Source organism: Sciurus carolinensis, chromosome 11 (assembly GCF_902686445.1).
Source record: "Sciurus carolinensis chromosome 11, mSciCar1.2, whole genome shotgun sequence".
In the NCBI taxonomy this organism is placed as follows: domain Eukaryota; kingdom Metazoa; phylum Chordata; class Mammalia; order Rodentia; family Sciuridae; genus Sciurus; species Sciurus carolinensis.
Genome location: NC_062223.1, coordinates 42,719,157 through 42,746,733, shown reverse-complemented (window position 1 = coordinate 42,746,733; position 27,577 = coordinate 42,719,157). Strand labels below are relative to the sequence as shown.

The window sequence follows — 27,577 nt, the reverse complement described above, 5'->3', positions numbered from 1 at the left end:
CTACAGTAACACAGCCACATCAATGTTTATAGCAGCTCAGTTCACAATAGCTAGATAGTGGAACCAACCTAGATGCCTTTCAACAAATGAATGGATAAAGAAACTATGGTATATATACACAATGGAATATTATTCAGCCATAAATAAGAATAATATTATGTAAGTTTTTATTTTTATTTTTTTTTAAGAGATTCACATAAGGAGGGTCATGAAAGAAGAAAAGCTAAGGCATAACTATGTCAGATTGGGGGAGTTCATTTGTCATAAGCGAAGTTGAGTTGTATGACTGTCCAGGTTGGGCCATTGTGTTGAGTTCCTGAAGTGTCTCACTCAGTCACACATTTTAATGCAACGTGTCTCAGTGGGCTCTGATGACATACAGTAGGGGAAAAAAGGCAGTAGAAGATCCTCAGAATAAAGTATAAAGGGTCTTCAAACTGAGGAAGAGAAAGGAATCCTCTTATATGATGAACATGTCAAGGACAATAAGTTGGCTCCAACTGAAGAATGGCATGCTACCTCTTGAGGGATTCTAGGTATAAAAAGGAAAATGAGCAAGAGTGGCTGTAGCCCATCCACAGGACGTTTTCTGGAATTCTGATTTGAGTTAGTTGGCCTTTCCTCTTTGAAATCTGAGATAATAGAGTTGGTCATCCCTTTCTTTCTTTCCTACAGAGATCTTGATGATCTCTTCTTCTAGATTGTGAAGGCTTCAGTGCAGATTTGGGTTCCCGCTATTTCAGCACTTTCTTCTAGAGCCATTTGGAACTGATTCTGTTTCACTCAGGACTTGTTATTTCAGCAGAATAGACCTCTAATAACTATTAAAAATAGGATTCCAAACACTTCAGTGAAGGTTCTACACCATCATCACTATAGAGAATAAACTCCAAAGACACCTCATATTTGAGCTTCTGGGAAGAAGCACTCAGTGACATACACTGCTTCTTATTTCTTGCCCCGTGTACTTCCTGTAGCCTCTGCCTAGGTAGTATTGTACAATGATTTTATATGTTTATTTACATGTTCATTTTGTGAGACAAAAAAGGACGAAATGAGGGAAAAAGGTTATCTAAAAAGTTATTTTGTCTACTAAGTGAGCAGTGACTCTGTGTGTCTAAAAAAGGCCATGTGCGTGGAATGGGACTAGTCACACGTGGGTTATGCTTCTGCCTCTGCAAGGTTTGGGAGTCCCATCATGTGCTCATGTAGCATCTTTCTAGATTCAGCACAAACAAACAAAAATCATGGTTTTCAGACAACTCATTCCTCAAGTGAAAGCTGGTTACTTCTCATGACATTCTAGAAATAACAATTCATCCCCATTCTGGAGATATGAATCAGTATGTGCTTTCTTTCCTCTTACCAGTTTCAAATATAAAACTAGCTTGACTGTGCAGCATAAATGACCCTTAGGCCATGGGTTAGGGAATAAAGCAATAACACTGATTTAATTCCTTCAGATGTGGACTCCAGTCATAGTACAACGCTTCAGCCTACTGCAGATGCAAACGCAGATTTGGTGGAAGACTTCAACAGGACAGGACCTATTTCAGTGACAACTCGTAAGGATGATGACATTCAGCCTTGTTTGTTGACCTATCTTCCTGCTTCAGCTCTTACTTGTGTTGGCCAAGATGTAGTTTGGTGGTGGAACGGTGCATTTTTTGCTGTGTGGCTCTGCTCAGTCCAGGGTGTTAAGCTGGTGTCTTCGTGGTCTGTATTTCCTGTGGGTTGTTTAAGCCTGACTTTACCTTCATGCTTTGCCTTCACTCTTGGTGCATTCTAGATTCAATAACTTTATGTAGAAAAGAAAAAGAAAGGAAGGAAGAGAGGAAGATAGAGGAAAAAAGAAGGAAGGAAAGAGAGAAGAGAGAGAAAGAGGAAGGAAGGAAAGAAGGAAGGAAGAAAGGAAGGAAAGAAAGAAGGAAGGAAGGAAGGAGAAGGAAGGAGAAGGAAGGAAGGAAGGAGAAGGAAGGAAGGAAGAAGAGGAAGAATTTGGAAGGATAAAAGATAAAAATGGATGTCCAAATGCATTCTAAGTACTTATGTCAGGGACACCAAAGACCACAGCAAGGACAGAGGTTTCTCTAATTTTTTTTAGCATTAAAAAATCATAATTTTATTTTTACAACGATCATGATGAAAAACTGCAGTAATTTGTGAGCAAACATACAAGAAAAAGTCACAGAAGCTTGTAAAATGGTTTTCTCTAAAACATAGAGAAATTCAATCCTGCTTTTCTGAATCACTGATATCAACAAGCTAAAGAGCAGCTTTATAAAACCTATTAGAAACATTATTTTACTAAAACACTTTAGAGCAAATCTTAGTAATCTTTGGGAAAGATAGCAACATTGATCTCTGGGTCATCATGGTCATCATTTTCAGGTTCTTTATCATTTTCTTCAGGAATACATTAACTGACCATCTCCTTTGGATTCCCACCCTTCCTGCAATAGAGGCAGAGGATTGCTTACATGGTTGTGAAAAAACATTCAGAGTATCATAGAGAGTAGGGACATCACACTAACCCACAGAGGAGGGGCAAGGCACATTGTTGACAATTGACAAAGGCAGCAGGGTCCCTGAGTCCCTGGAACAAAAGAAAGGAGCATTTGCTACTAATGCCCCTTTTTCATCACTAAACATTCTGTAGGAAGCAGCATGAAACTTCAAGTAGCCTTGTTTTCCACCACATGTGCAGGGAAACTAGAGATCAGGCTAAAGTCATTCATAATTTCTTGGCAGAATATGAAGGAAATCCAGAATTGAGAGGGTCTCATTTTACTGCTTGCTACTCATAATGGGTAGAGTCTTTTATATGAGCCCTTTAGGCAGAAGATCAGCAAGCATGTGTTGATTGTCAGTCATGTAAATAGCACAGTGTCAAGCATCAAAGGAGCTGTAAATAAGCCCATGAACTGGCCCCTGCCAATGAAGGACTTGTATTTCCATTTTATGTTTCTTCTGGCTTTTGTTCTGATGTTGCGCTTGGGATTTGGTGGATGTCTGTCTCCCGGTGATGTTTATTTGGTGGTGGACATGGCTGATGGGTGTGTTTTATGGAGTGCTTGCACCTGCAACTCAAAGGTCAGTACCTTTCTTAGAAGAATGTGAATGAAATTAATTCAAACCTCTCAAAGTGATTTCAGATGTGGGTGATGGTTCGACCTCAGAACACTGAGGGTCCTGTGTTTGTCCAGGGAAGCATTTCCTTGGTGCAGTGATGAGAATCCCCATCCACAGATGAGATCAAAAACCTGATAATAGAATAAAATGGTGTCTTTAACTTAATGATTTTTAGAAGGGAGTTATGTATTTTCTTGTATAAATTTGATTTGAGTTACTCAAATGGGATCCCTTCTCTTTTGTGGTCACAGGTATACTACATAGTGTTATTTTTCCTACAGTCACATGTGTTGACCCACAATTAGATGCTTTTGACTATTGATGGGAACGCTAAAATTTAAACATTCCTTTTTCATGGTTCCATGTTCTTTGGTTTTCTTGAGCATCTGGGAGCGATGCTGTTGTGGGACTGGGCTGATCCATGGTGGGTGGAATTGTGGTTCAGGCTTCACCTTGGCACTTGACCTTGATGGGTTATACTGAGAGACAAAGGAGAAGAGTAGGGACAAAATAGAATTCTTCTGCGTATTTCTCTCAGTCGGGGGAAGTGGTGTGACACATCTTGTTCTCCCCACGCACCTGTCCATGGATCCTCCCTGTTAGCAGATCTCAGAGCATGGTTCAGAATAACACTGGCTTTATCCCTCATTGAAACAGACCACAGTCATTCTCAGAGCTTCTCTACGTCATATGGAGACCTGGAAGAAGACAAAGAGCAAACAACAATTTCTACTATCACATCTATCAGTAAGGATTATAAAGCTCAGTTGGCTTCAGCTATTGATAAAAATCACTAACTTAGGGGTGCTTTTTCCATATCTTTCTTTGGTGGAGGAACCTCAGTTGTCTGTTGATATACTGCTACTTTTGATCAAAAGGTGCATCTGGTGGTGGTCTCTGAATTTTCTGCTCTGTAGACCTCTTAGAAGCCATTGTACATTAAATGTCAACTATATCGCTTTTTCTTAAAGATCAGATTTCTCAAACTCTGTAGAGTTAATGACTTGGTTTAAAAATAACATATTGCTTATATAATATTGCAATTGATGGAAACGTCTGATTGTATCACTTTATATTCTTTACATTAAAAATACTATTTTGCCATTTGACCTCTGGAACACAACTCTGTGGTGCCGGTGACCAAGAAGCAGTGTCCTCCTGGAAAAGGAAAGAATAATTAAGTTATTAGCCTTAGGTCTTTGAAATCTTGCATTTTCTATTTCAATTGCAGGCAGTATAATTTTATCTTTCATGCTTTACTTTTCAAAGCTGTGTACCTTCTAGTTCATCGAAGGTGGAGCCAATTGAGAAAGAGCTCAAAATTGTCCAGGACCTGAGTTGACCTCAAGGCCACAGTTGTAGTGGCATAAGCCTTACCTTAACACCTGGCTTGATATTTCAACAAAGGCTTCTTCTGGGTATTGGGATCGCTTCTGTTGAGTGCTGCACAGGTGGCATCTATTGAAAACTAATCAATTTTGTTCAGTAGTGTGACAAACTTCACTGCCTTTTGCTTTTGCTCTTGGATAGTGGAATAATTTTGCAGCAATTTTGCACTCTGAAAAGAAGCACATGGTGGGTGGTGATCTTACACATGTGGGTTTTCCATCAATTCCAACTCCACGCAGATAGGAATGATGGCAGAGGTGGAAGAAGAGGTGGAAATCTTCCTGAAGACTCAACTACCTCACTGGAAGGTAAAACCTCTCATTCCCCAAGGGGAAATAGGACCTTCATCCCAGTGACCCCTGCTCAGACTGGGGCCTTCGGAGTTACTGAAGTTCCTGTTGGAGATTTCACCTCTAATGTTGATGACTCTCTATCAGGTAATTTGGCCATTTGTTATCTGGTTTGCTTTCTTTACAGAGAGAAACCACATACACTTTCCTATAAAGGGCTATTTTCTATGTAGGCTGTGATTACGTGACTCTGACATGGCAATAGCTTTCATCCTGATCATCAATTCTACTGCCAGTAAACTCAGATTTATTTAAGATAAAATAATGTTTCCATTTTCCAGTGTACTTCACATTTTCTTGTGTGTGACTTGGTTGTTATGGTGGGATTTCTTTGCTTATCTTATTCCTTATCGGGTGATACAGCAAGTTGAACCACATGAAATTGATGCTTTGTGGAAATAATTGAATATTGGCAATTTCCTTTGATTCAACTAATATATGCTGCCTATCTATTATGGTTCACCCAACATGGGAACAATTTCCTCTAGTATCTTCTTTCTTAAATTATCTTTTCTTGGTGATGGATTGATCAATTTTACTTTTGGTGACAGGCTGGTGGATAATCTCTTCTAGTTATGATGCACTTAAAACTCCAGGATTCGATCTACTATTAATGAATGGAAACCACTCCTTTTATTGTAATGGCAAAGACATGATTTATTCAATTAAGTTCGATATGGACTTAGAATGAGACTTCTCAAATAAGCAGTTCCATACTTATTCTTTTATTTGTTTCTCAAAGGGGAACTGGAGAACATTCACTCTAGTTCAGAAACTAAAAACCAATTCTGTCTTCCTAGTTCTTGAGTACTTCTTACCGATCACTAACACATTAAAAATGAGTGAATTTAAATATACATTTCTTTAATAGCAGAGACCCTCCATCCACAACCTTCCCCTCCAAAGAAGGAAAAAATATGAAACCTAATATATAATACAGGTGGCTGTGTGATGCTGTGTCTGCTATAAGAAAAGGAAATCCAGAATGTTACCCACTGGGCCTTTTTTTGGGGCTGCCCACCCCACAGGGCTTCAAGGAAAACAGTTTTAAAAATGCTGACCTTAGCAATATGGAAAAACAGAGTCACCTTACATTCCTTGGTTTTTTTCTTTATCCTGGTCCTGCTCTTTCTTATTAAAAACTCCAAGTACCATTGTTGATTTTCTTCTGGAGAAGAGAATGTTAAAAGTACTGCCTCTTTTCTCTTAGCAAAATAAGGTCTGTTGTGCAACCTAATGGATTTAAACTTTGAACAGCTATTTTATTACTTACAGTATCCTAGAATGTGGAGGTCCTCTCTGCCACATCCCGAATGGAGGAGGAAAGGGTTAACTGCCAGAGGAGGATGTTGGTGTTTTTTTCTATCTATTACCCAAAAAACTTATCTACTCAATAAACACACAAGAGCCGATACTCTTTTTATATGAGAGGGGACGTGACAGGTCTGGCCATACCAGCTCTGGCCTCTTACAACAACCTGGAGTCGCCCAACTCTCCTTTATTTATAATATACAGGTAAAGGGGGCAAGGACTGGGAGGAGCTACTTCTGTGATGGACAGGATAGGGTGGAGTTAGGGGAGCCATTCTCGTAGGGGGAAAATTCCAGAAGGAGACAGGTAACCACTCCCACGCAGCACCACATGCTTTCTGGCAGTTCCTAGAAGCCAGGTCTTTGCGTCCCGTGGCTCAACCTAGTCTGATTTTGCTAAATAAGGACAGCTCCCCACACTAGAACGCTTATAGAACCTTGGTGACAAAATGCCTTCTACACAATCTGTATTCCCAGACACTGATTCCTTCTATGTACTGTGCAAGAGGTGGTGACATGGACAGATATTCCATGGTTCACCATGGATTAAATGATTAGTGAATACTCTGATTCCCATCCTTAGTTTTCTTTCAAACACTCATATAAGTGTATTTCTACCCATACATTTTCTCAGTCTCTATGTTTATAGGGTTAAGAACTAAAACATTCAGAATCTTGGTGGCTTTGCTTGGTGATGGGTTTGGTGATGGCGGTGGTGATTTTGGTAACAGGTCTTAACAAGGGGGCATTTCAGGAAGTTCTGTTTTCTGTTATTCTAACCATCAACCAAGGAACAAAGCAATCTCTCTAATATAATTATGAGGGGGTAAATGAAGATGATCAGGTTACTGTGTATTCTTTTCAGGCACCTTCTTAAAGACAATTATAGCCACTTTATGATACCATTGTCATGATTTTTTAAAACGAGGTTCTAGTATGTTTTGAAAAATGGTGTTGGGGTGGGGTGGAAAAGTCATGAAGTTTCCATAGGCTAAATCCAAGGTTCGATATGTGGATATAGATTTTAGCAATTCCTGAGTTTGTCTCAGTTTAAGCTTCCTAGTAATAGATGTTCAAGAAGATGGGATTATATTAACTATTGGTATTGAAAATATAGACTTGACTTTTGAAAAATCATTAGGAACTTATTCTTATAACTGGATACATGTTATTCACATAATATCATCTCACAATTTATTTTTTCACTTACTTTTTTTTACCCTTTTCCTCTAAATAAGTGGTTAACTTTTCTTTCTGAATATTTACATCATTCAGTCACAAGAACTTTTTATTGCAACCCATTTTCTGCCTCCAAGAAATCTCTTTAAGTGTTCCCTTCCCTGAGTCAGAGTACACACATTTCCAGTGATCACAATTCTCATAATCCAGCTCCTAGAGTCCTTATTTAAAATACACAATGTCTAGTTCCAACCTCAGACCTGGGAAGGCATCATATTTTTGTGGGAGAGTTCTTTGCCAGTTCTTGTATTTCTACCAAAAGCACATTTCCTAGGGTCATCCTTGAGGACCTATGCTACCTCGGCTCCCTTAATTCTGATTAAAGTTCTAGTTCACTCATCGTTGGACCAAACAGGGAGCAGCATTAATATCATGGACCCATTCCAGTCTCTTACCATCATTCCTTGCTTACCTTTAAAAGGCCAAACTTAGTGATGGGCTTTATGAAAATGCAAGTGCACCATATTGACCTTGTGTCATTGCTCATCACAGGAGACCAAGATGCCAGCGGGAGGTCCCATACCACACATGGATCTGGATCAGCTGGTGAGTTTGAGAGTACTGTAGTCATTTACTGTTATAATCATTGAACCTGAAGAGTACTGATGAAGTATGAGTCAGTGTCTCTAGAGAAGTTGTTCACACTTTTTGAGCACGCATTACCATTGCCGGGAGGGTGTAGTAAGTCACATTGCAGGGGCTCCACCCTGAAAGTTTCTAATTCAGTAGGTCTGGGGTGCAGCCCAAGTATTTGTATTTCTAATAAATTCCCTGGTAATGCTGATGCTTCTGGGACAGGGACCACACTTTGAGAACTACTGCTCTGGAGGAAAGTCTTCCATCTGAAAGGAACAGCAAGAATTCGAGCAGGGCCACTGGGTTAACAACATTGCCATCTGCCAGAATGACTAAGAGTGTGAGTCTGAAATAAGAATAGCCTCTGTTTGGCCCCAGTTCCTCTACATACTAACTGAGAAAGATGCATAAGGGTCTGAGATTCAATTTCCAATCTAATAAACTTGGGATAATTTGTCACGGGGCATTGATTTAAAGACTAAATAATAGAATACATGTAAAACACTCAGCATAATCCCTAGCCCATGATACAATGACTCACATTTAAGAGTTTACTGAGTGCCAACAGCACTGTACAAAACATTTTACATGTTAGACCATATGAAATTTCTGCTTCCGCTATTTCTATGAGGCAATAACAGCCAATGTCAACAAATTCAGAGTTCATCTAATATTAATTTATTTAATTGTACTATAAACCCTGTCACATACATAAGGGCCATTATTATTCCCATATTTCAGATGAGGAAACTAAGGCTTAGACAGGGTAAATAACCTGGCCAAGTTGTCATGACCATTGAGTAGCAGTCAGCTGTTAAGCCCAGAGGTTCATTGCCTCTCCTAAGCACAGTATAGAGGAAGCAATCCATCATGACCATAGTTACTGCTGGGCCTACATTATTAAATAGACCCCTGTTTGCTCTGACCCAGATCTCAGCCCTGGAAACAGTACTTCAGTCAGCAAAAGTCTGACGCGAGGCAGCTTTACTTGTGACCTCTAATGCTGAGGCTAGTGAAAGACTGTCAGGGCTGCCTTCTGTGATCCCCCTGAGCATCACAAATCCAGGTGACCTCAGACAAACCAGTTAATCTATGTAAATTTACATAGATTTACATAGATTTACAAGTGCAGATTAACTGCTGCACTTGTCCATCCCTTTAGGCCCAAGTTGGGGCAAGGGTTGCCTCCAGATTTAAAACCAATCTGAAAATGGATAGTGACGTGGTAGCTTTGATAATAACCTTTTGTGGGAGTGTAGGGCTCATCCAAAATACTTCTGAAGTAGAGACAGAAGTTGAAGCCTCCTTGGGTAGATCTCTTGACCTTTCCCAGCCTCAGTTCCTTATTAGTAAAGAGAAGATCAGATAACTAGCCTCAATTACCCGCTAGAGTTCTTATAAGGAGCACAGGTGTCAGGAATGTGGAAGTATTTTGGAAACAGTAGGGAGTTATTATTAAAAGTTCTGCTCTTTGAAACCAAAAGACTCCAGTTACTCTTAAGTGTGGTCCTTGGACAGGCAGCAGAGACATCACCCAGGAGTTGGCTAGAAATGCAAGATCTCTGGCCAATCCAGACAGACTGAATCAGCATTTGCATTTAACACCCCCCAGGTGGTTTGTCTATAAGTCCAAGTTTGAGAAGCTCTCTCCTTCACTGTCTTTCTCACAGCTGAAGCCCCGTGAATGATCTCTGTGCACATGTCTCAGGTTGGGTCTCATGTCCCAGCTAGAGTGCCCGGTGCCCCTCTTTGCAGAACTTGCTCTCCCTGCCAGTCCTACCCTGATGGATTTGTGGACCTCTGGGGCTCAAGGGAGGCCTGCTGCACTTGTCCATCCTCTTCAGCTTTTGCTTGAAGTGAGAACCTGGTGGGCGGGAGCCAGCCTCTCTGTTTGGCTCCTGTGCCAGTGTCTATTGTTCAAACAGGAGGTTTCATCTTGTTGTGTACACACCCAGATCTTTCCTTGCTGGAAGCACTTTTTTGGAAAATCAAAATAAAGAGATTATGATCTATTAATGGCCTCCCTTTCAAATATCAAAGGCTGCTGTGAGTCAGGGAAAAAAAAAAAAAAAAGACCAGAGAGAGTGACTGTACCTTAGGTGGTTTCCAAGGCCAAAGATCTCCAACTTAGATGGCCAATATCCCACGACCCGTGCAGGTGAAGACCTGCCAATGACCAAGGACCCCGGGAGGCACGTAGGGTAAGTGCTTTGGATTTCTTTGCGGTTTGTGAAGTTAAAGGCCATTGTCAAATGGGCTGGATTATGTTGAAACAGTAAGACATCTGGTAAGAATTTGCTCCATTGTGAGTTTTTAACAAAAACATCAAATTATATCAACAGGAGTCTTCCTATCCCAAATATTCATTGTAATCAAGATTTCAGCATCTGTTCTGCAGAGTCCAAGGTCTGACTCTCTAAGAAAAGCTTTTCATTTAAGTCCCTGCTGTCTTCATCCACTGACTGGCTAACCACCTGAGCTTTCTCCCCTCAGTGGCCTGGGGGTCTATGGCAGGTTCCCATTTGCTAGAGGAAAAAGCTCATTTTGGTAGGACATTTTCAAATTTTGCTGTCAAGGAGTAGAGGAAGCATGAAAAAGCAAAAGCACACAAAATTCATGAAACTTTAATTTAGGTTAAGTCCCTTAGCACGGTGTCTTAGAAGTTTTTTTTTAATTATTTTAATGAGATGTCCTTCTCATTTTGAAAAGCCACCTGTTGTTTCGACTTGTGGATTGTATGTCTTGAAATGCTTCCCTCAAATTTGGGATCAGTTCCTTAGTGTTACTGTTTAGTAGTAGAAAATGTTCATTTTTCCAACCAAGGTGTGTTTCACTAATACGTTGACAGGGAATCTACTAGAGTGATTGTTTTTCATTGACAGAAATGGCCATTGCTCTCAGATCCTTATTGTTTAGTGTTTGTTTTGGCTTCTGTGATGATATTAGATGTGATCTTTAGATTCACTTTGGACATTCCGGAGCATATGCATCCCCTCGAGATATTGTTAAAATGGAAGACTGATTCGATAGGTTTGTAGTCAGGTCTAACATTCTGCATTCCTAGTGAACTCCCAAGTGATGGCTATGCTGCTGGCCGAGGGGACACACTTTGAGTAGTAAGGTCCTAAATTACGCCAAGAGATGGATAACTATGCACAACTACCATTATCGTACTGTTCTTTAAGTCTCTGTAAAATGATGATTAAGTAGATTCTATTATTATGCCCATTTTATCAGTGAGAAAACCAAGACTTAGGGAGGATCATTTGACCCAGCACATATTGTTAGTAAGAGGCAGATGTAGGCCTGGAATCCAAGGCTGTCCCGCTAGAGCCCAAAGTCTTAACCACTGCCCAACACAGCTTCTAAGAATTTTCATGTTCCTTGACACAAAATAACGTTTCTAAACCTTACCCTTAATTACACTGAACTTTCGTGGGGTGGATTGTCTGAATTGCAATGTCTTTTATATAACACTATAAATGTCTGTGGCTTCAATCTATAAATAGTTTCTCAGTGATGCAGACCTTGAACTTGGCCCCCCACGTGCTGCTCTGGAAAGAACTCCTGGTTATGCATTCCAAACTGGAGCTAAGAGATCTTGTTGCTTTTCCCCTTAGGACACTCAAGCGGGAGTCAAGAAGGTGGGCCAAGTACAACTTCTGGGCCTATAAGGAAACCCCACATTCCAGGTGAGTTTCAAACAGAGAAGCAAAAGATGATATTTAAAGCAAATTTCTCAGAATGTTCCCGGAAGAAGAAGAGACACAATTAAATGCCTGTTTTCCTAAATTAAAGTCCTTTGAAGCTGATGGCTTCTCTTTGAAAGTTTAAGAATGAATGAGATTCCCATGCTTCTTGGAGGAAAAGGATGGAACACTCTTTTTTCCTCGGTTCCCTGGGTCACCTAGATGAGCTGAGCTTACATTCAGACCTGTTCCTGGCCTTTCTCAGAGAAGTGCGTGTTTACTAAAGTTTCCTTCACAAATGAGTGATCACCAGAACTCTCCTAGAACTTTCCTATTCCCATCCAGTCTCCTCTCTATTTCTTGGGCTGGAAATTTTTTTTTTCTTTTTGAATTGCAGACAAGGGGGAGATATAAGGACCATCTCTGTTGGGTGAAAGGAAAACATTCTTCTTTTCCCTACATTGCTTTTTTCTTGAGGATCAATCCACTGATCCAGCCAAAAGAAGCTTTGCAGAAAATATTATACATGCACACAGTGAGGTGGGTGGACACCTGACTTTCAAGAATGTCAAGATTTGTGACATCTGATGCAAATTCTTTATTTGGCTCAGGATCAAAACTGGCCATTTGTAAAGGGGGATCACAGAATGGAAGGGCTCACCCAGTGTTGTAAATTACCCTTTTAATTCTCCCCTCTTTGGAGGTCTCCAAACTGAGCCACTCTTGGGAGAAGAGAAGAATGTGGTATTTGCCTGGATCCTTTGCCTCAGCTTGTCTGTGTACACTTGAAGGCAGAGCCTCTGGAGAGAGGGGACGGGCTGCCAGGGAGGAGGGTGAAGGCAGGAAGCTGTAATTGGCAGTAGGAGTCTTCCCAGCTCAAGTGAGAGTGAATGGAATGCGGGACATCTCAGGACTAGAGACCAGGGCCAGGGTGGGGGGTGGGGTGGAGAAACAGTACCTCCTCTCAGCCTCTCCACCCACCTGAGGTGAGCCAAAGAGGGTACCCAGCAGGAAATGGGAGGAAACCAAGACTTCTCAAACAAAGTGGACAATGAATGACTTTTCATCTTTCTTCTTCCTCAAGCCCTGGTTCATTGCAGACATATGAATTTATTCCACTTGCCAAGTCCTATTTTAATCCTATTAAAGCCTGATTTAAAACAAGTGTATAGTGTTTCATTAGTGCACAGTCATACATAGTATCAAAGAGATTTTAGAAATACAACTAAACAAATGGATGAAAATGAGTCACCATTTTCTATCGCACCATTCGGAAGCTCCATGGTTACTATTTTCATCTAAGTTCTTCCTGTCATCTTTCAATGGAATTTATGAACAAAAATAGGACAGTATCATGCATGCTGTCTGGTCAACCATTCCTGGTGGTTGACCAAAGCTTTCCACGTTATTGAATATTTTCCCCCTGTATTCTATACTTAATACAATGGATATATCTTATGTTTCTGTAAGAATAAAACAACTGTTCTTTAATTTCTTGACCTTTGCAAGAAACAGTATATTAGAGATACTAAAACGCATTGGACTATTGGTTGCCATCCATCACACACATCCAACACTATTTTATTAACGTTGGGTCCAGCTAGAGTTTCTATATTTCTTTTTTTTGTAATTATTTTATTTTTTATTTGTTGTGTTTAGATATACATAACAGTAGGGTATATTTTAACATGATTCATACATGGGGTGCAACCCATTACAATTCTAATTCCATTTTTGTGGCTGAACATGATGTGGCATTATACTGAATATGTATTCATATATGAGTATAGGTAAGTTATATCCCATTCATTCTACTACTGTCTTTCCTATTGCCATCCCTTACCACTGGATATTATTATAAACAATACAGTAAGGTGCATCTTTACAGCTAATTTTGAGGTCCTATAAGTTCCTGGAAGTATAACTATTGGATCAAAAGCATGAATATTTTGAAACCTATTCCAAGTGGGGCCAAATGATCCTCATTGAGTGTGCACAGATTCACCCTCTTTCCACCTCCAGAGCCGTGTCCTTTGCCACACTCACTAGAATATGACCTTGATTTTTGTTTAGATTATTTCTTTCCAAAGAAGCCCACATTTCCTTTAATCTATTGAATAATATTGCACCAAAGGCATCTACAAGTTTTAACAAGTCACTCTACATGTTTTTGGAAAACCCTTTCTCATGGCAGGACTTGAAAATGCTGACTGATGATGAAAGATTAATTCAAGAGGCCTGTTGGACCAGCACCTACAGAAAAATTCCTCTTTTAGAATGACTTGCCTGTTGGTTGGACCTTTTATTTGGAGGGCTCTCAGTGGTTCTTATTTGAAACAGGTCAATTTTTAAACTGCATTTTTGGTTTTACAAAGTCCATTTCCAAAGCTCACATGTGTCTTTTGGTTCATTCACACCAGAATGGCTGATCATCTTGGCATCCCTCTTGGCCCTGGCTTTGATTCTTGCAGTTTGCATTGCTGTCAACAGTCGGAGAAGGTAAGAGGATGCCTCATGGGACCTGCAACTTCGAAGGTATCATTTAACCTGAGGCTCTTGTCCTTGCTGCTCAGAGTGTGGTTCTTGTGACCAGTAGCCTTGGCTTCCTGGAACTTGTTAGAAATGCAGAATCTCAGTCCCAAACCCAGATCTCCTGTCTCAGAGTTTACATTTTAATAAGATCCCAGGTCTTGGTGGGCATGTTACAGTTTAAGAAACATTTCTGTCCACTTAGAGAAAGGAGACATTTGTAATTAGCCCCACCCCTACTACTTTTAAATGGTTGAATTTCATGGTTCTTAATTTTTGCAGAGTTAAATCTAATGAAGATTGTCTCTCATAAATGTTATGAAATATCTCACAGGTAATGCACATGGAAGTATATGATTTCATTCATTGATTTGTTAAACATTTATTAAGTGTTTTTATGATCCACAAACTATATAAAGATTCAGCCTGAGGCCCATGGAAACTTCCAGAACCCTTGCCTGAAGCAAGCATTAATTTTGTGTGTCTTGTTTCTTTTTTGTAATGATGTTTTCTATTTTCTGGAAGTTATGATTGAAAGAATTCAGGTTATAGCCTAGAAAAACTTGCTAACAGTCAGAGCCATGGAAGAACAAACTTTTCCTTTGGAAAGTGCATAAAGACTGATCACTCCATAGAATGGGCAAGTGGACTTTGCCTGTCCTTAAGGCCCCGCTCTCTCCTTACCTCAACCAGGACTTAGCATGTTGAAAGTTATTTGCATGACACGTACATCTAGTTAAGCCATGAGCAGGCACCAGAAATAATGCTACCCAGAGTGAAAAGGACAATAATAATTCTCGCACCAGAGGAAATGAGCATTAATCAAGCATACTTCAAAATAAAGGTATATTTTTATGTAAGTGGAAATTTTCTGCCCAAGTCTCTGTAAAGACTCATTATGAAACTTTTGTAACATTAAACCGTTTATAGAAGTCCCTCGAGGTTGCTTCTAAGGTAAGAGAATCTTATTTTAAAGTAGGATTGCCTGTATTGTGCCTCTAAATCATCTCACAGGCCAGATAATGCCCCTCAGTTTGGGAGAAGACCTAGAGAGAATTATAGACACTTGGCTGTTTGCTTTTAGAAAACAATAAACAACTAATTCCATGTCATACGTAGCCTTCCTACTCTCCAGTTATCTGAAGAAATCAATAATACCAATTTATGCTGGTTTAAGTTAATGAAAATAGTATATTTTGGTGCCCCTGGGTTCAATTCACAGTACCAAAAAGAAAAATAGTATTAATAAAATAAAGTCAAATAGCTGTGTCGCTATCTATACCTTTGAGAGCATAATAAAAAAAAAACCGGTCATGACACCTGATCACACGAGAAACAAGAACCAGGGGTCTCAAAAACCTCCTAAGTGCCCCTACTAATGGAAAGGGATTTTTTTTTTTTAGGTGGAATTTAAATAATGTGACTTGGGGAAATCCTTACAAAGAATCTTTATACTTCCCCTGGGCTTCCTTGTCTTCCCTTGGATTACTGTTGCTCAATTAAATATGAATTTCCCATTGTTTGAAATCAGCCCTTTTGTCCCAGGCCCGAGAATGTACCCCTTTTGCTCACGTGGACAGTCCATAAGTTTTGCACGTGTCACCATGGAGACATTGGCCTGGATGCTGTCAACGTGGGGAGCCCTCAGAGAAGCATCTCAGCTGTCCCCAAGAGCAGCTGGGGTCTGTACATTGTGGCTGGTTAGCTCCCACGTCGCTCCCTGTCTTGTCAGCAGCAGAGATGGGCCTCATGGTTCTCTGTCCCCTCCTTCCAAGACCAGTAGTCACCGTAGCAACAGGCAAACAGGGACACACAGGATCCAGCAGAGCGAGTATCTCACTGGGAATGTAGCTGCTTGGACGCCATAAATTACTGTGTCCTGATTTGATAATTGAAAACAGATTTGCCACTCAGCTAAAGGATGGTTAACGGCTACCCAGGCCCCTTAATGTTTACTGCATTCCTAAAGCCAACAGCCCATTTCTAATCCTCTTAGAAGCCTGGGTCCTTTCTGCTTTGAGCGTTATATTTAAGAGTGATGCAGAATCCTATTTTCATCAAAGACTGTTGGTTGAAAATAGAACCTCCAAGCCAACTTACTCATTTAGCAGACATCTTTTTTGTTTTAATTTGGTACTGAGGGTTTAACCCAGGGGTGCTTACTCACTGAGCTACCTCCCCAGCCCATTTTTAGATCTTATTTAGAGATAGGGTCTCACTGCGTTGCTTAGGGCCTTGCTAAGTTGCTGAGGCTACCTTTGAACTCAAGATCCTCCCGCTTCAGCCTCCGGAGCCGCTGGGATTATAGGTGTGCACCACAACCACTGGTTTAATGTGTTTTGAGTGGCTTCCATGACTATCAAAACTGGTGGGAAGGAAGAGAAAAAAAAAAGTACCATCCCTTCCATAAAAGAATCTTGAGGTTTAGTGGCTGTATGTATATAGGCCTGTCAGATTCCTGTCACCTATTATTTGTTGAGAACATTCTCAGTGGTGGCCATGGGTTAGGAATTAGAGTTGAAAGAGGAAAGGCGTTAGTTGCTGATGTCGATGATTAGGACCAACCATGTTGTTGCTCTGCGAGATGCTGACTTGGGGGGTTCCATGATTTCTTCAGCTTTCCCACCCCCTACCATATTCCAAAATTGCTTCCTTGATGTTCTTTATGAAACCAGCCTCCTTGAATGACAGACAGCTCTCCAATGGGAGCGGTAATTGATTCACTCCCATTAAGAGCACATTGTGAGCTGGGGATATAGCTCAGTTGGTAGAGTGCCTGCCTTGCATGCACAAAGTCCTCAGTTCAAGTCCCAGCACCACACACACACACACACACACACACACACACACACAAGAGTACATCGTTTCAGGAGCCCACTGGGATGGTAGATATTGGATGAGGCCCAAGAGAAGCAGCCTTCACGCATCTTTTCCTTAGAGAATGTGTCTGAAGAGGAAAAAAGACCCGAGGACCTTGTCAGAGAAGGCTTTAGAAGACAGAAGAGATTTAAGGATGTTTCTAGGCTAATTGTGCTGAAAAGTCCTCCCCAGGTCTTCACTTTCATGGGCCTAATCATATTTTCTGTGAGCCCAGAGGACAGTCAGGTACCCTCTTCTTGGTAGGTCTCCTCCATAAATCTCCATGATTTAGAAACGTCTTCCTTCTTAGGTGCTACTGTCTAACTGCTGTGATTCTGCTGTCTAGAGTATCACTGTCCAGTCACACGTTCTGAGCAATGGAAATGTTCTGCGTCTATACTGTCTGTCCGTAGCCAATAGCCACCTGAGCTCATAGGCATTTAAAATGTGGCTTATTCCACCGAAGAAGTGAATTTTACATTTTACTCATTTTCTTTAAATTCAGTTGACACTTACATAAGCCACCTGTGGCTGGTGGATACCATGCTAGATGGCATAGTTTTCGAACAACACAAAATAAATTCCTAAATATCTTTTAAGGATTTCCAGGTAGAAGAGACATGAATCAGTTAAGTTACTTGTCCAAGTCTTTTGGAATAAATTCCACCATGTCCTAAAAGTTTCTTACCTGGGTTTTAAAGCCCATTCAGCCTGCCCATCCCCCCCACCCCCCACCCCCGCCGTGAGGCCTCAGTCAGGTGCCACGCTGTGTGGTCACTATGCTCAGCCATAGTGGGAGATTTCCTGAGAAAAGACAAAGGCAAAACACAGGTCAGCAAGGATCCCTGGAGTCCTTAAGATCTAAGCTGTGACTTTGGACAATACCCTTGACCTCTGGACTCAGTATCCTGTTTACATAATAAAGGAGGCGGACTGGATGATCTCTGAGGTCCCTTCAGCTCCTGTTCCTCCTTCATTCCTATAACTAAGATGAATGGAAAATTTAGCACTTACCTTTTAAAACTATTTATTAAGCGCCTAGATCACTCAGTATTGGACTGAGTTATTTACGAGAACAGTCTTACCCTCCTGAAAGGACTCAGACAGATAATGAAGATATGTAAATCTAAAGAAGAGAGAGGCCAGCCAAAGGTCAAGCACAGCGCTTCAATGTTCTAAGGTCAAGTGCTATTTACTTTCAAAATCAGCTTCACTTAGATTAATAGCATTCGTCCCTGCCCCCTGCATGCAGGGACAGATTTTTTTTTTATGCTTACAAATCACTTTCCCACAGTATTTCATTCCCCTGCTCACCCATCCATTGGGAGGGCAAATAGAAATTACTTTAATCAGACAACTTTCCTCCAAAGAACAGAGTGCCACCTGAGAATTTAGAATAATACAAGTGGCATTCTACTTACAGCCTTTCAAATACTTTTAATAGTACATAGGACATGGTAGGTGGAGGTAGCCAGAGGAAACCAGCAAAGTCCATTTCACCTGGCTCTCATCATATCTACAGTTACAGCTAGCCACCTCTTGATTGCTTCCTGTATTCCAGATACCGTTCTAAGTGCTTCGTTTCCTCAACCTACGTTGTTCATAAAAGCAATAAATAATAACAATAAGAGACTCTTTTATTGAATTCCAGGATCTATGTTGAGGTCTTTTCACCCTCCTGTGAGGCTGATGCTCTCAAATGCCTCATTTTACAAGTCCAAAACCAAGGCTCAGAGAGGTTGAGCTGCCCCAGATCACACAGCTGCAAAGTCTCACAGCCAAGCCTCCCAAAGCCCTGCTCTTGACCATGCACCCTACTCTGTGGACTTCATCCAAGGTCCCAGCCCTCATAAATTTGCTCCATAGTTCAAGCATCTTTCCCTGTACCCTTCACCAAGCCTCATGCCAGAGGATACAAGAGCCACCTCCTGTTGAGGAGGTATAATTTCTATTTCCCCAAACAAGAGATTAAAGTTTATGGCCTTGGCAGTCCTACAGGGAATGGCCCGTGATCATGAATAATAGAGGCTTTGTCTCTATAACTCAAATATCCAGCGGCAAAGTGAGCAATTCCGACTTCATACGGTTTCCAGATATCCAGATGGTTGGCAGCACTAATAAGAGCCAGGCAGAGCTGGGCTTTTGGTCACAGAGGTCTAGATTTGAATATTGACTCTGTCAGTCTTACCCTTTAGGTGACCTTGAGCAAATTATTAAAGTTCTCTGGGGCTCAGTTTCCACTGCTGTATAAAGGGGATAATTGCTGCTTTGTGGGATTATTGTAAGGATCATAGGAATTTCCTTGTGGAGAGTTTGGAGTTCAGAAAGTGTTTAATGAATGCTAGTCCTTTCTCTTCTTTTCTGCCTTCCTGGTTGTTGTGAAACTGTGCAACTTTGCTTCCGTTGAACATGATTTTCTAACTGCTCTATGTGTAGTCGTGATCCTGTTACAGGAAAGAGGAAGCCCTGCATCAGGCTGGAAGCATGAGGCCATGCTATGACAGTACCAGGACAGTGTCATGCTCATCCATAGAAAGCCTTCTTCTGCATGAGTCTTAAGTAAGGTTATTGAGAATCCTTAAAGTAACATCAAATAATTTGTCTGAGTTTGTTTAAAACTCTTATATCCAGGATTGTACAAAAGTTAACCCATGTTAGGAAGAAATCAATATGACCTCTATTTCCAGAACAAGGTTGTTTTATTCTTCTCTGAACAAGCAAGAATAACACTGACAAGGCCAACAACATGTTGACCAGGAGAGGAAGTAGTGAGACTTTCTTGAATACACAAATCAGAATGATTTATAATCGTCATGTTGACGGCTCACCTAAGTCTGCAGGAACTGCTCAGGACTTACAAAGGCAGACATTTCCATTGCATGGTACGGCAGAAGAAGAATTAGAACTTGAGAGTCAGACAGATTAGGGTTGGAATCCTGGCTCTTTTACTGCTTGTTGAATAACTTGGGAAAAATACTAAATATCCAGATCTCTAGTTCTTCCTGTAATAGGATGATAATGATGGCACTGGGTTCCCAGAGTGGTGGTCATGGATTCTCAAACTTGACCATGCATTAGAAACCCCCAAGGACTTGTTACATCTCAGATCCAGGGTTCACCCTAGAGTTTTCTGATTCAGTAGGTCTGGGGTGGGGCTGAGAATTTTCATTTCTAACCAGTTCCAAGATGATGCTTTTGCTGTTGGTCCAGGAACCTCATTTTGAGAAGTGCTGATTGTTAAAGAGTCGGTAAGATAAAGTAGAGAAGGTACTGAACTCAGTGCTTGGCCCATATCAAGATCATCATGAACTGTGGTGATGTTCAGGTCATGACTAAACCATGATGATGGTCACGATGACGATGATGGAGTCATTTTACCCTCTCTCCACTTTATCTTAGTCTAAGGCCAAGGAATCATGCTCATTTCACCCTTTCTCATGATGTTTTACAAATGATTAGGTGTGGGCAGAAGAAAAAACTGGTGATCAACAATGGCAACGGGACAGTGGAGGACAGAAAGCCAAGTGGACTCAATGGAGAGGCCAGCAAATCTCAGGAAATGGTACACTTGGTGAACAAGGAGTCATCAGAGACCCCAGACCAATTTATGACGGCGGATGAGACTCGGAACCTGCAGAATGTGGACATGAAGATCGGGGTGTAACATCTACACCATTCACTTGGGAAGGAACCAGTTGGAAACGTGACCATCACTGGGAGCTGGGACACTTCACAGATGCAATGTGCTACTGATTGTTTTATTGGGGGTATTTTTTAGCATAAAATTTTCTACTCTTTTATGGTTTTTTTTGTGTTTTTGTTTTTGTTTTTGTTTTTAAAAGTCAGGTCCAATTTATAAAAATAGCATTGCTTTCTGAGATTAGGACCCAGTTAATAATCCACAAGAATTTGACAGTTCCAGTTCCCAACTCGAGGCCTTTCACCCCGCAGGGTGTGCTGGAGATGGCTTCTAACAAAGGCCACAAGAACATGTGTCTGATCCCCAACCTTCTCCATACCCTACCTCCCAGGTAGCACTCACCAGCTAAGGACATTCCCAGAGGCTAAGAGGGATTGGTCTCTGGGAGGAAATTTGAATGGGTCCATATTGCCTCTCCAGCAGCCCGGTCCCTGCGCATTGCTTTCCAGTGGAGGGTAGGGGTTTGGGGTGTACTGGTTATACATCCCTTTTTTACAAACAGAACTCCCTGGAAATTTTTCAGATGCTTCTGGGAGACACCCAAAGGGTGAAGCTATTTATCTGTAGTAAGCTATTTATCTGTGTTTTTGAAATATTAAACCCTGGAGGTCCTTTGATCAGTATGATTTTTTTTTTAAGGTTACTTTATCAGAGGCATAAAAGGGTTTCAGTTGATCCATAATAAACATCTGTACTTCTTCCATTTTAACCCTTTTGTGCTGTGATCCTTCTGTTTCTAAACCAGCAACACCCAGGTCTCTAGAGCTCATGGGGATGATCTGAGAATGGTTCTCTTCAAACTCATCTCAGAGTCCCTCTGCTCCCACGCAGCTCCCTCAGCCAAACCTCACAGATCAAGGAAGGCAGCACTATTTTATTTATGAGGCTGTTCTAAGGCTTCCTCTCCTGTTCTGGAAGCAGAACTGTGAGCAGAAGAGCGTGGGCCACTTGGGGTTAATGGCCACCTTTCTGTCCCCTGAAGAGCTTTGAGAAATCACATTCCATTTTATCACCTACCATTTGTGGGGTCCCATTTCATAGATGCTGACCCTATTGGTGATTTCCAGAAACAATATGGTAATGCCTTTTGATATCTTATAATTAAAGAGAAGCAACATAAATGAAAGAGTCAGTCCGTGGCCAACTGACTGGCATAGATTGGTGAGGGGTATGCGGCGTAGATCCTGTTCTACTATTTTATGGCTTATTTGTCTATATTTCAACAAGCCAGTTGTCTGCCCCTGATGCAGTTGCTGACTAGGATGGGTTAAGCTCCTGGGGAATCCCTCAGAAGGTTACAGGGCTTCCCACCGCTGGGATCTTATCACTAGATAGGCAGGTATATGGCGAAACGAGAGAGTAATGGCTTTATCCTCTGTCCTGTTTTTCCCACTTGGCAAATCCTATGAGGGCACTTCTTCAGTCAGGATGTTCCCTTGGTCCTGGAACTTCCAAAGGCTACTTGTAATAGATAAGATTGACACTATCGACTAAGGATTCCTACAAAATGGGACCTCCTTTCTTAGGCTCCCAGAAAAGCTCATTGCCTGAACTGTTGTGCTTCACTGGCAATGTTTTCAAGTCAAAAATAGAAGAAGGAAAAAAAAAATTCCCTACTTAACTGAAGACTGGTCTGCATGAAGAGTTGATTTGAAGGATATATTTAAAGGAGAGATGCAAACTTTCCACTCCTTCCCAACTGCTGCTCTTCCTACCCACTCTGTCCTCCTCCCTCTACTCCTGCCACATCTGAAACAAAACAAAACAAAAAAAAACAAAACAAAACTCCTTCCTCTTCTTCTGTGAATGTTTTTGGCCACTTGCATATTAAGATGACTGGTTTTTCTTTTCAAGTTGAAAGAAAACGAACATCAGGCTTCTCTGTGTTCTGACTGCCACGAGTATTGAAAATGCCTTTTGTTTCCCAAGAGATTTTCTGGCTCTGCCACTCACACAGGCTCACTCAGGCTCTTTGAACCTGAATGCCACAAGCCACTCTGGGATCAGGTTCAAGAGGGCCCTGCCAGGCTCCACCTGTCCCCCACTTTCTTTTGGGGGTGCACTGGAGAGTCAAGTCCTCAGCTCAAGATGATTTCCCCACCCGTTCTAGACATTTCTCAACAAATAGGTGGAGCTAGGAAATGATGCGACATAATGGCCATGGGTCTGAAAGCATAATTTGACTCGATGTCATTCCTACCAATGACATGACAGGTGGCCTGGACAGAGTCATTAAACTGGGCCTTATTTACAAAAGTAAGGGGCTACCATGTAACTATTGTAGAAAGCAACCCGAGAGCTTAAGATGTAATTTTCCCTGCAATTGTAAATCTTTTATGTCTCCTAAGGGCTTTCCTTAAATTAGCCCTGGGTAAAAAATCAAATGAGGCAAAAGATACCTTCAAGTCCACATTTTGCAGGTTCTAGCCTGTCAAAATGTATCCTTCCAGCAGAACCTCTCAAAAGGTTTTACATTGAAACCCAAAACATCAAGAGTCAATTTTGTGTCAACATTCATTAATGATGTCACAGCAGAGCAGTAGAAGAGAGGGACTATCCAACTTCTCTGGAAGAGCGAAATGTCTTTAAGAACAAGAAAACCATGTTCAATTGCTTTTGTCCTAGGTGCGTCTTTTTGTAAGTTCTCTGTATGGAGTTTGCAAAGAATAGCCAATTGTTCATGTTTGTACGATGATCATTGCTATTGCTACTTTGATTTTTCAGAGCATACCCTTCCTCTGGTTTTTGTATATTTATTGATGGACCAATAATAATGAGGAAAGCATGACATGTATACTGCCCAGTTGAAAGCACTTATTGGAAAATATTAAAAGGCTAACATTAAAAGGCAAAAGGAAATGGACTCAGGAGTCTAATTCAAGGGGGATGGGAGGTTGGGAGGGGCGGAGCTGGGTTGTCCGTCTGGGTAATACAGAAGCACAAAGTCAAAGGTTTTGAGGTGGTTGAAATCTCACACTCATTTTTTTCTAAAAGGAAAAACAACATGGTTTCCAACACTCGAGAAAGTTGATTTGGAGAAAGTTTGATTTTTTCATAGGTGTGCAGCCCACATTTTTCAAACTAAATGAGAATCCATGAAGTGTTAGTTTTTTAAAAGCAAACTATTCTTGAACTCCTAGTTAAAGAGAGAACACAAACCTATCTTCTGTGCCACTGAGTATTACTTTTACCTTCATGCCCTTAAGCAGGCTTCTAAAAAGACAAAGAAGAGATATTGTCAAAAGAATAAACCAATCAAGTCAGAGATTGGAAGAAGAGATGAAAGCAACAAAAATTTGAAGCTAGATATCAGAGAAAACATTTGGCCTTTGGTTTTTTGGGATTAGATTATTTCACTTAGCTTGATAGTCCTCCCATTTACAGGCAAATGCCATAATTTCATTCTTCTTTAAGGCTGAGTAATATTCCATTGTTTTCTTTACCCATTCATCTGTCAAAGGGACCTAGGTTGGTTCCATAGTTTTAACTATGGAACTGCTATACACATTGATGTGGCTGTGTCACTGTAGTATGCTTATTTTAAGTCCTTTGGGTATAAACTGAGGAATGAGATAGCTGGGTGGAATGGTGGTTTCATTCCAAGTTTTCTGAGAAATCTCCATACTGTTTTTCATTGTGGTTGCCTGAATTTGTAGTCCCACCAGCAATATATGAGTGTAACTCTTCCCACTGTCATGTATAACTAATTAGAACAAATAAAAAAGTTGAAGCTAGAAATAACAGTTAATTGGTAACGGACTAAACAAATCTGGAGGAGCTAACCCCTAAACCAGTGGAGAAAGTTGAGAAACAAATTTATGCAGCAGAATTCCCAAAAGTTCAGGATTTAGCAGCATTCACTACTCGGAAAATGGTGGGGAAAGTTGGGGATTAGACAGAGAGGCTTAAAAATCTATTTAAGATGCAGTCGGAACTCCAGACTCCCTTCCCCATCCTGTGCAGCTGAGAACTATTCTATCTCCATTCCTGCAGAAGACCAGAAGTTCACTCTCTGGAGAGGTAAAAATAGTCTCTGGTTGAGGAGTTTTATGGTTAGGACCTGAAATGTCTTCCAAAAACACACGTATTGTAGACTTGGTCTCCAATGCAGCAGTGATCAGAGGCAGGGCCTTCAGAGGGGACTGGACCATGGGGGCTCTGACCTCATCAATGAATTAATCCACTGATGGATTCACAGTGTAATAGGCTATGGGGAGATGTTGGAAATCTTAGGAGATAGAGACTGGTTGAAGGAAGTAGGTCACTGACTCCGTGCCTTTGAAGGGTCTATCTTGTCCCGGGACCCTTCTTTCCTCTATCTCTCTGTGCTTCCCAGCCACCACGAGGTGAGAAGCAATGTTCCACCACCTGTACCACCATGCACTCCACATCATGATGTGCTATTTTCAATGGTCACAAAGTGATAGGGCCAAGTGACTGTGGACTGAAACCTCTGAAACAATGAGCAAAAAGAAATTATTCTTCCCTTTATTTTCCCAGGTATTTTATCCCAGTAATGGAAAGCTGACTAAAATAAAATCATTGCCACGACTTTATCTGACAATAGATTGAGACCCAAGCCAGGAGATCAACATGTAATAACAGGAGATGCAGAAAGAGAAAACACAAACTAGAGAGGAAGAAATCATCCAAGAAATAAATCAAGAAAATTTCCCAGAACTTAAGAATATGAATATCTTGACTAAGGGCAAGGGAGTACTTAATGGAAGAAAACAGACCCATACTAAGTCACAGTATCTTAAAAATTCATAACATATGGGGCAAAGAGATGATCCTGTTAGTTTCTAGAAAGGAAATATAAGCAATACATAGAGGATTGAGTATCAAAGTAGAATCGGACTTCTCAGCTGCCATATTGGAAGGTAGAAGGCCATGAAACAATACCTTCAAAATTCTGAGGGAATTTTTTCTAAGCTAGAACTCTATTTTAGCTAAATCTCAAATTAAGAATAAGGATAGAATTAAGATATTTCAGATATGCAGTCTCTGAGCCTACTCACCCATTCTAATGTGACTGTCAAAAGATGTATTCCACCAAAACAAGGGAGTTACCAAGAAAGGAGAAGAAATGAGTTTCAGAAAACAAACTAAAGGGAATTCCTAAAATGATAAGGGAGATCCCAAGAAGATAGCTACCCAGCAGATCTAGAGAACAATGAGTACAAAATGGGAGTATTGACTAATAATTGAAATAATACATGTTTTGCCTTTATTGCCTTCTAATTAAAAAGAAAATTATATTTTGGCTGTTGATGCACTAAAAACCACTTCAAAAGTAGTAGCTTTAAACAACAAACATTCATTTATTCTTCATGAGTCGACAAGTTGGTTGGGTGCTTCTGCTGATCTGGGTAGAACTCAGTTGACTCACGTGTGTGTGTGCGGTTAACACACTGGTCAGCTGGAAATCATCTGATCTAGGATGGCATGAGCTTGCATGCCGGAAGCCTCTGTCCATGTGTCTCTCACATGCTGCCCTCTGGTCAGCCAGGCCTGGCAGGGATCCAGGGGAGAACATGCTCACAAGCCTTCTGGAGGCCTAGGCACTAGTACTCTGTCATTCCACCATATTCTATTGGCCAAAGAACATCACAAGAGCAGTCAAGATTTAAAGGAAGGGAAATAGGTTCTGTCTCCCAGTGGGAGGAGTTACAAAGTCACATTGCAAAAAGTGAAGCTACAAGGAAATCAATTATCAGGGCCACAAGCACAAGCTATGTATAACAGATATGTTGAAAGAATCTTGTGGCTCAAGGGTACCTTCACGTTTATGTGTAAGAAAAACTCACAATTTGGTCTGTGTAGGCAATAACATTAATTTATAAAACCATAAATAACTTCATTGATATGGTGCTTATTGGAAAAAGAAGGAGCAGTTATGTAAATACATGTTTGAGAGATTACAGAAGGACCATGAGCTTTGAATCAGACATGAAACTTGGGCTTAAAAATTGATCCTATCATTGCCTAATTGGGCACTTCTGCTTGTATAACTTGAATAATTTGAGTCTTAATATTTTCATCTGTACAAGAGACACAGTTAAACCATTATAGGATTGATAGGAAAATTACATGAGATGATATGTGTAATTCTGGCTGGCTTATATTATTTGATCAAAAATATTAATTTCTACCTGCCAACTCCCACATATGCACAGTAGGTACTTGATTTATTCCTTCACCATTTCCTCCAGTTTCCTGGACTCTAATCAGTGTTTAATTGTGTGTTGCTATTAACTTAGAACCAGATTATTTCAGGATCCATGGTACCTCTTTGTCATTTAATTACATAATTATGTCACTTTGCTCTTAAACCAAGAGCAAGAAGACCAGCAGCAGATAGCTGGCATCCCTTGATAAACTCTTTGTCCTCCAAGTTGTAGCTGCACATTAACTGAAATGGGGCATCCATCCATGACTTTGATCATCACCTCTAAGAAATCATCTCTTCCCACCTCTGCCTGGGATGAGCTCATTTCCCTCTTCTTGCTATCAACTCTTTACCCTGTCTACCTGCCACTGATGTAGTCCTTACTTGGCAATCTGTGAAATTAGTGTAAATTTCCCAAAGGCCTGTTCCATCCATTGTATGGTGGAGCCTTCTGAAAGCAAGGTTTGGCTTTGTATTTCCAATATACAACAGTAGTTCCAGCTCGGAAGTGACCATCTGCTATCAATCACTTACAGATATCTAGATTCACAAAAATTCACATTTTGAATTTTCCCTACAACCAATAAGAAGGAAATTTCTATCCCATTTTTAGCTGGGAGTACAGAGAAAT

General features: G+C 40.8%; 1 protein-coding gene across 27 annotated transcripts in view; it reads left to right on the top strand.

Moving 5' to 3' along the window:
• Positions 1–22,610, top strand: part of Cd44 (CD44 molecule (Indian blood group)) — an 83,890-nt gene extending 61,280 nt beyond the window's left edge. For 17 of the 27 annotated variants that reach the window (XM_047518789.1, XM_047518786.1, XM_047518785.1 and 14 more), the window contains 7 exons: positions 1,464–1,565; positions 3,790–3,879; positions 4,761–4,958; positions 7,914–7,967; positions 11,618–11,689; positions 14,107–14,185; positions 20,534–22,610. In XM_047518789.1, the coding sequence (XP_047374745.1) occupies positions 1,464–1,565; positions 3,790–3,879; positions 4,761–4,958; positions 7,914–7,967; positions 11,618–11,689; positions 14,107–14,185; positions 20,534–20,738 (800 nt within the window). In that variant the 3' untranslated portion in view covers positions 20,739–22,610. The remainder of the gene's footprint in view (positions 1–1,463; positions 1,566–3,789; positions 3,880–4,760; positions 4,959–7,913; positions 7,968–11,617; positions 11,690–14,106; positions 14,186–20,533) is intronic. The other 10 variants (XM_047518788.1, XM_047518784.1, XM_047518793.1 and 7 more) reach the window with 3 other exon arrangements.
• Positions 22,611–27,577: the final 4,967 nt, after the last annotated feature.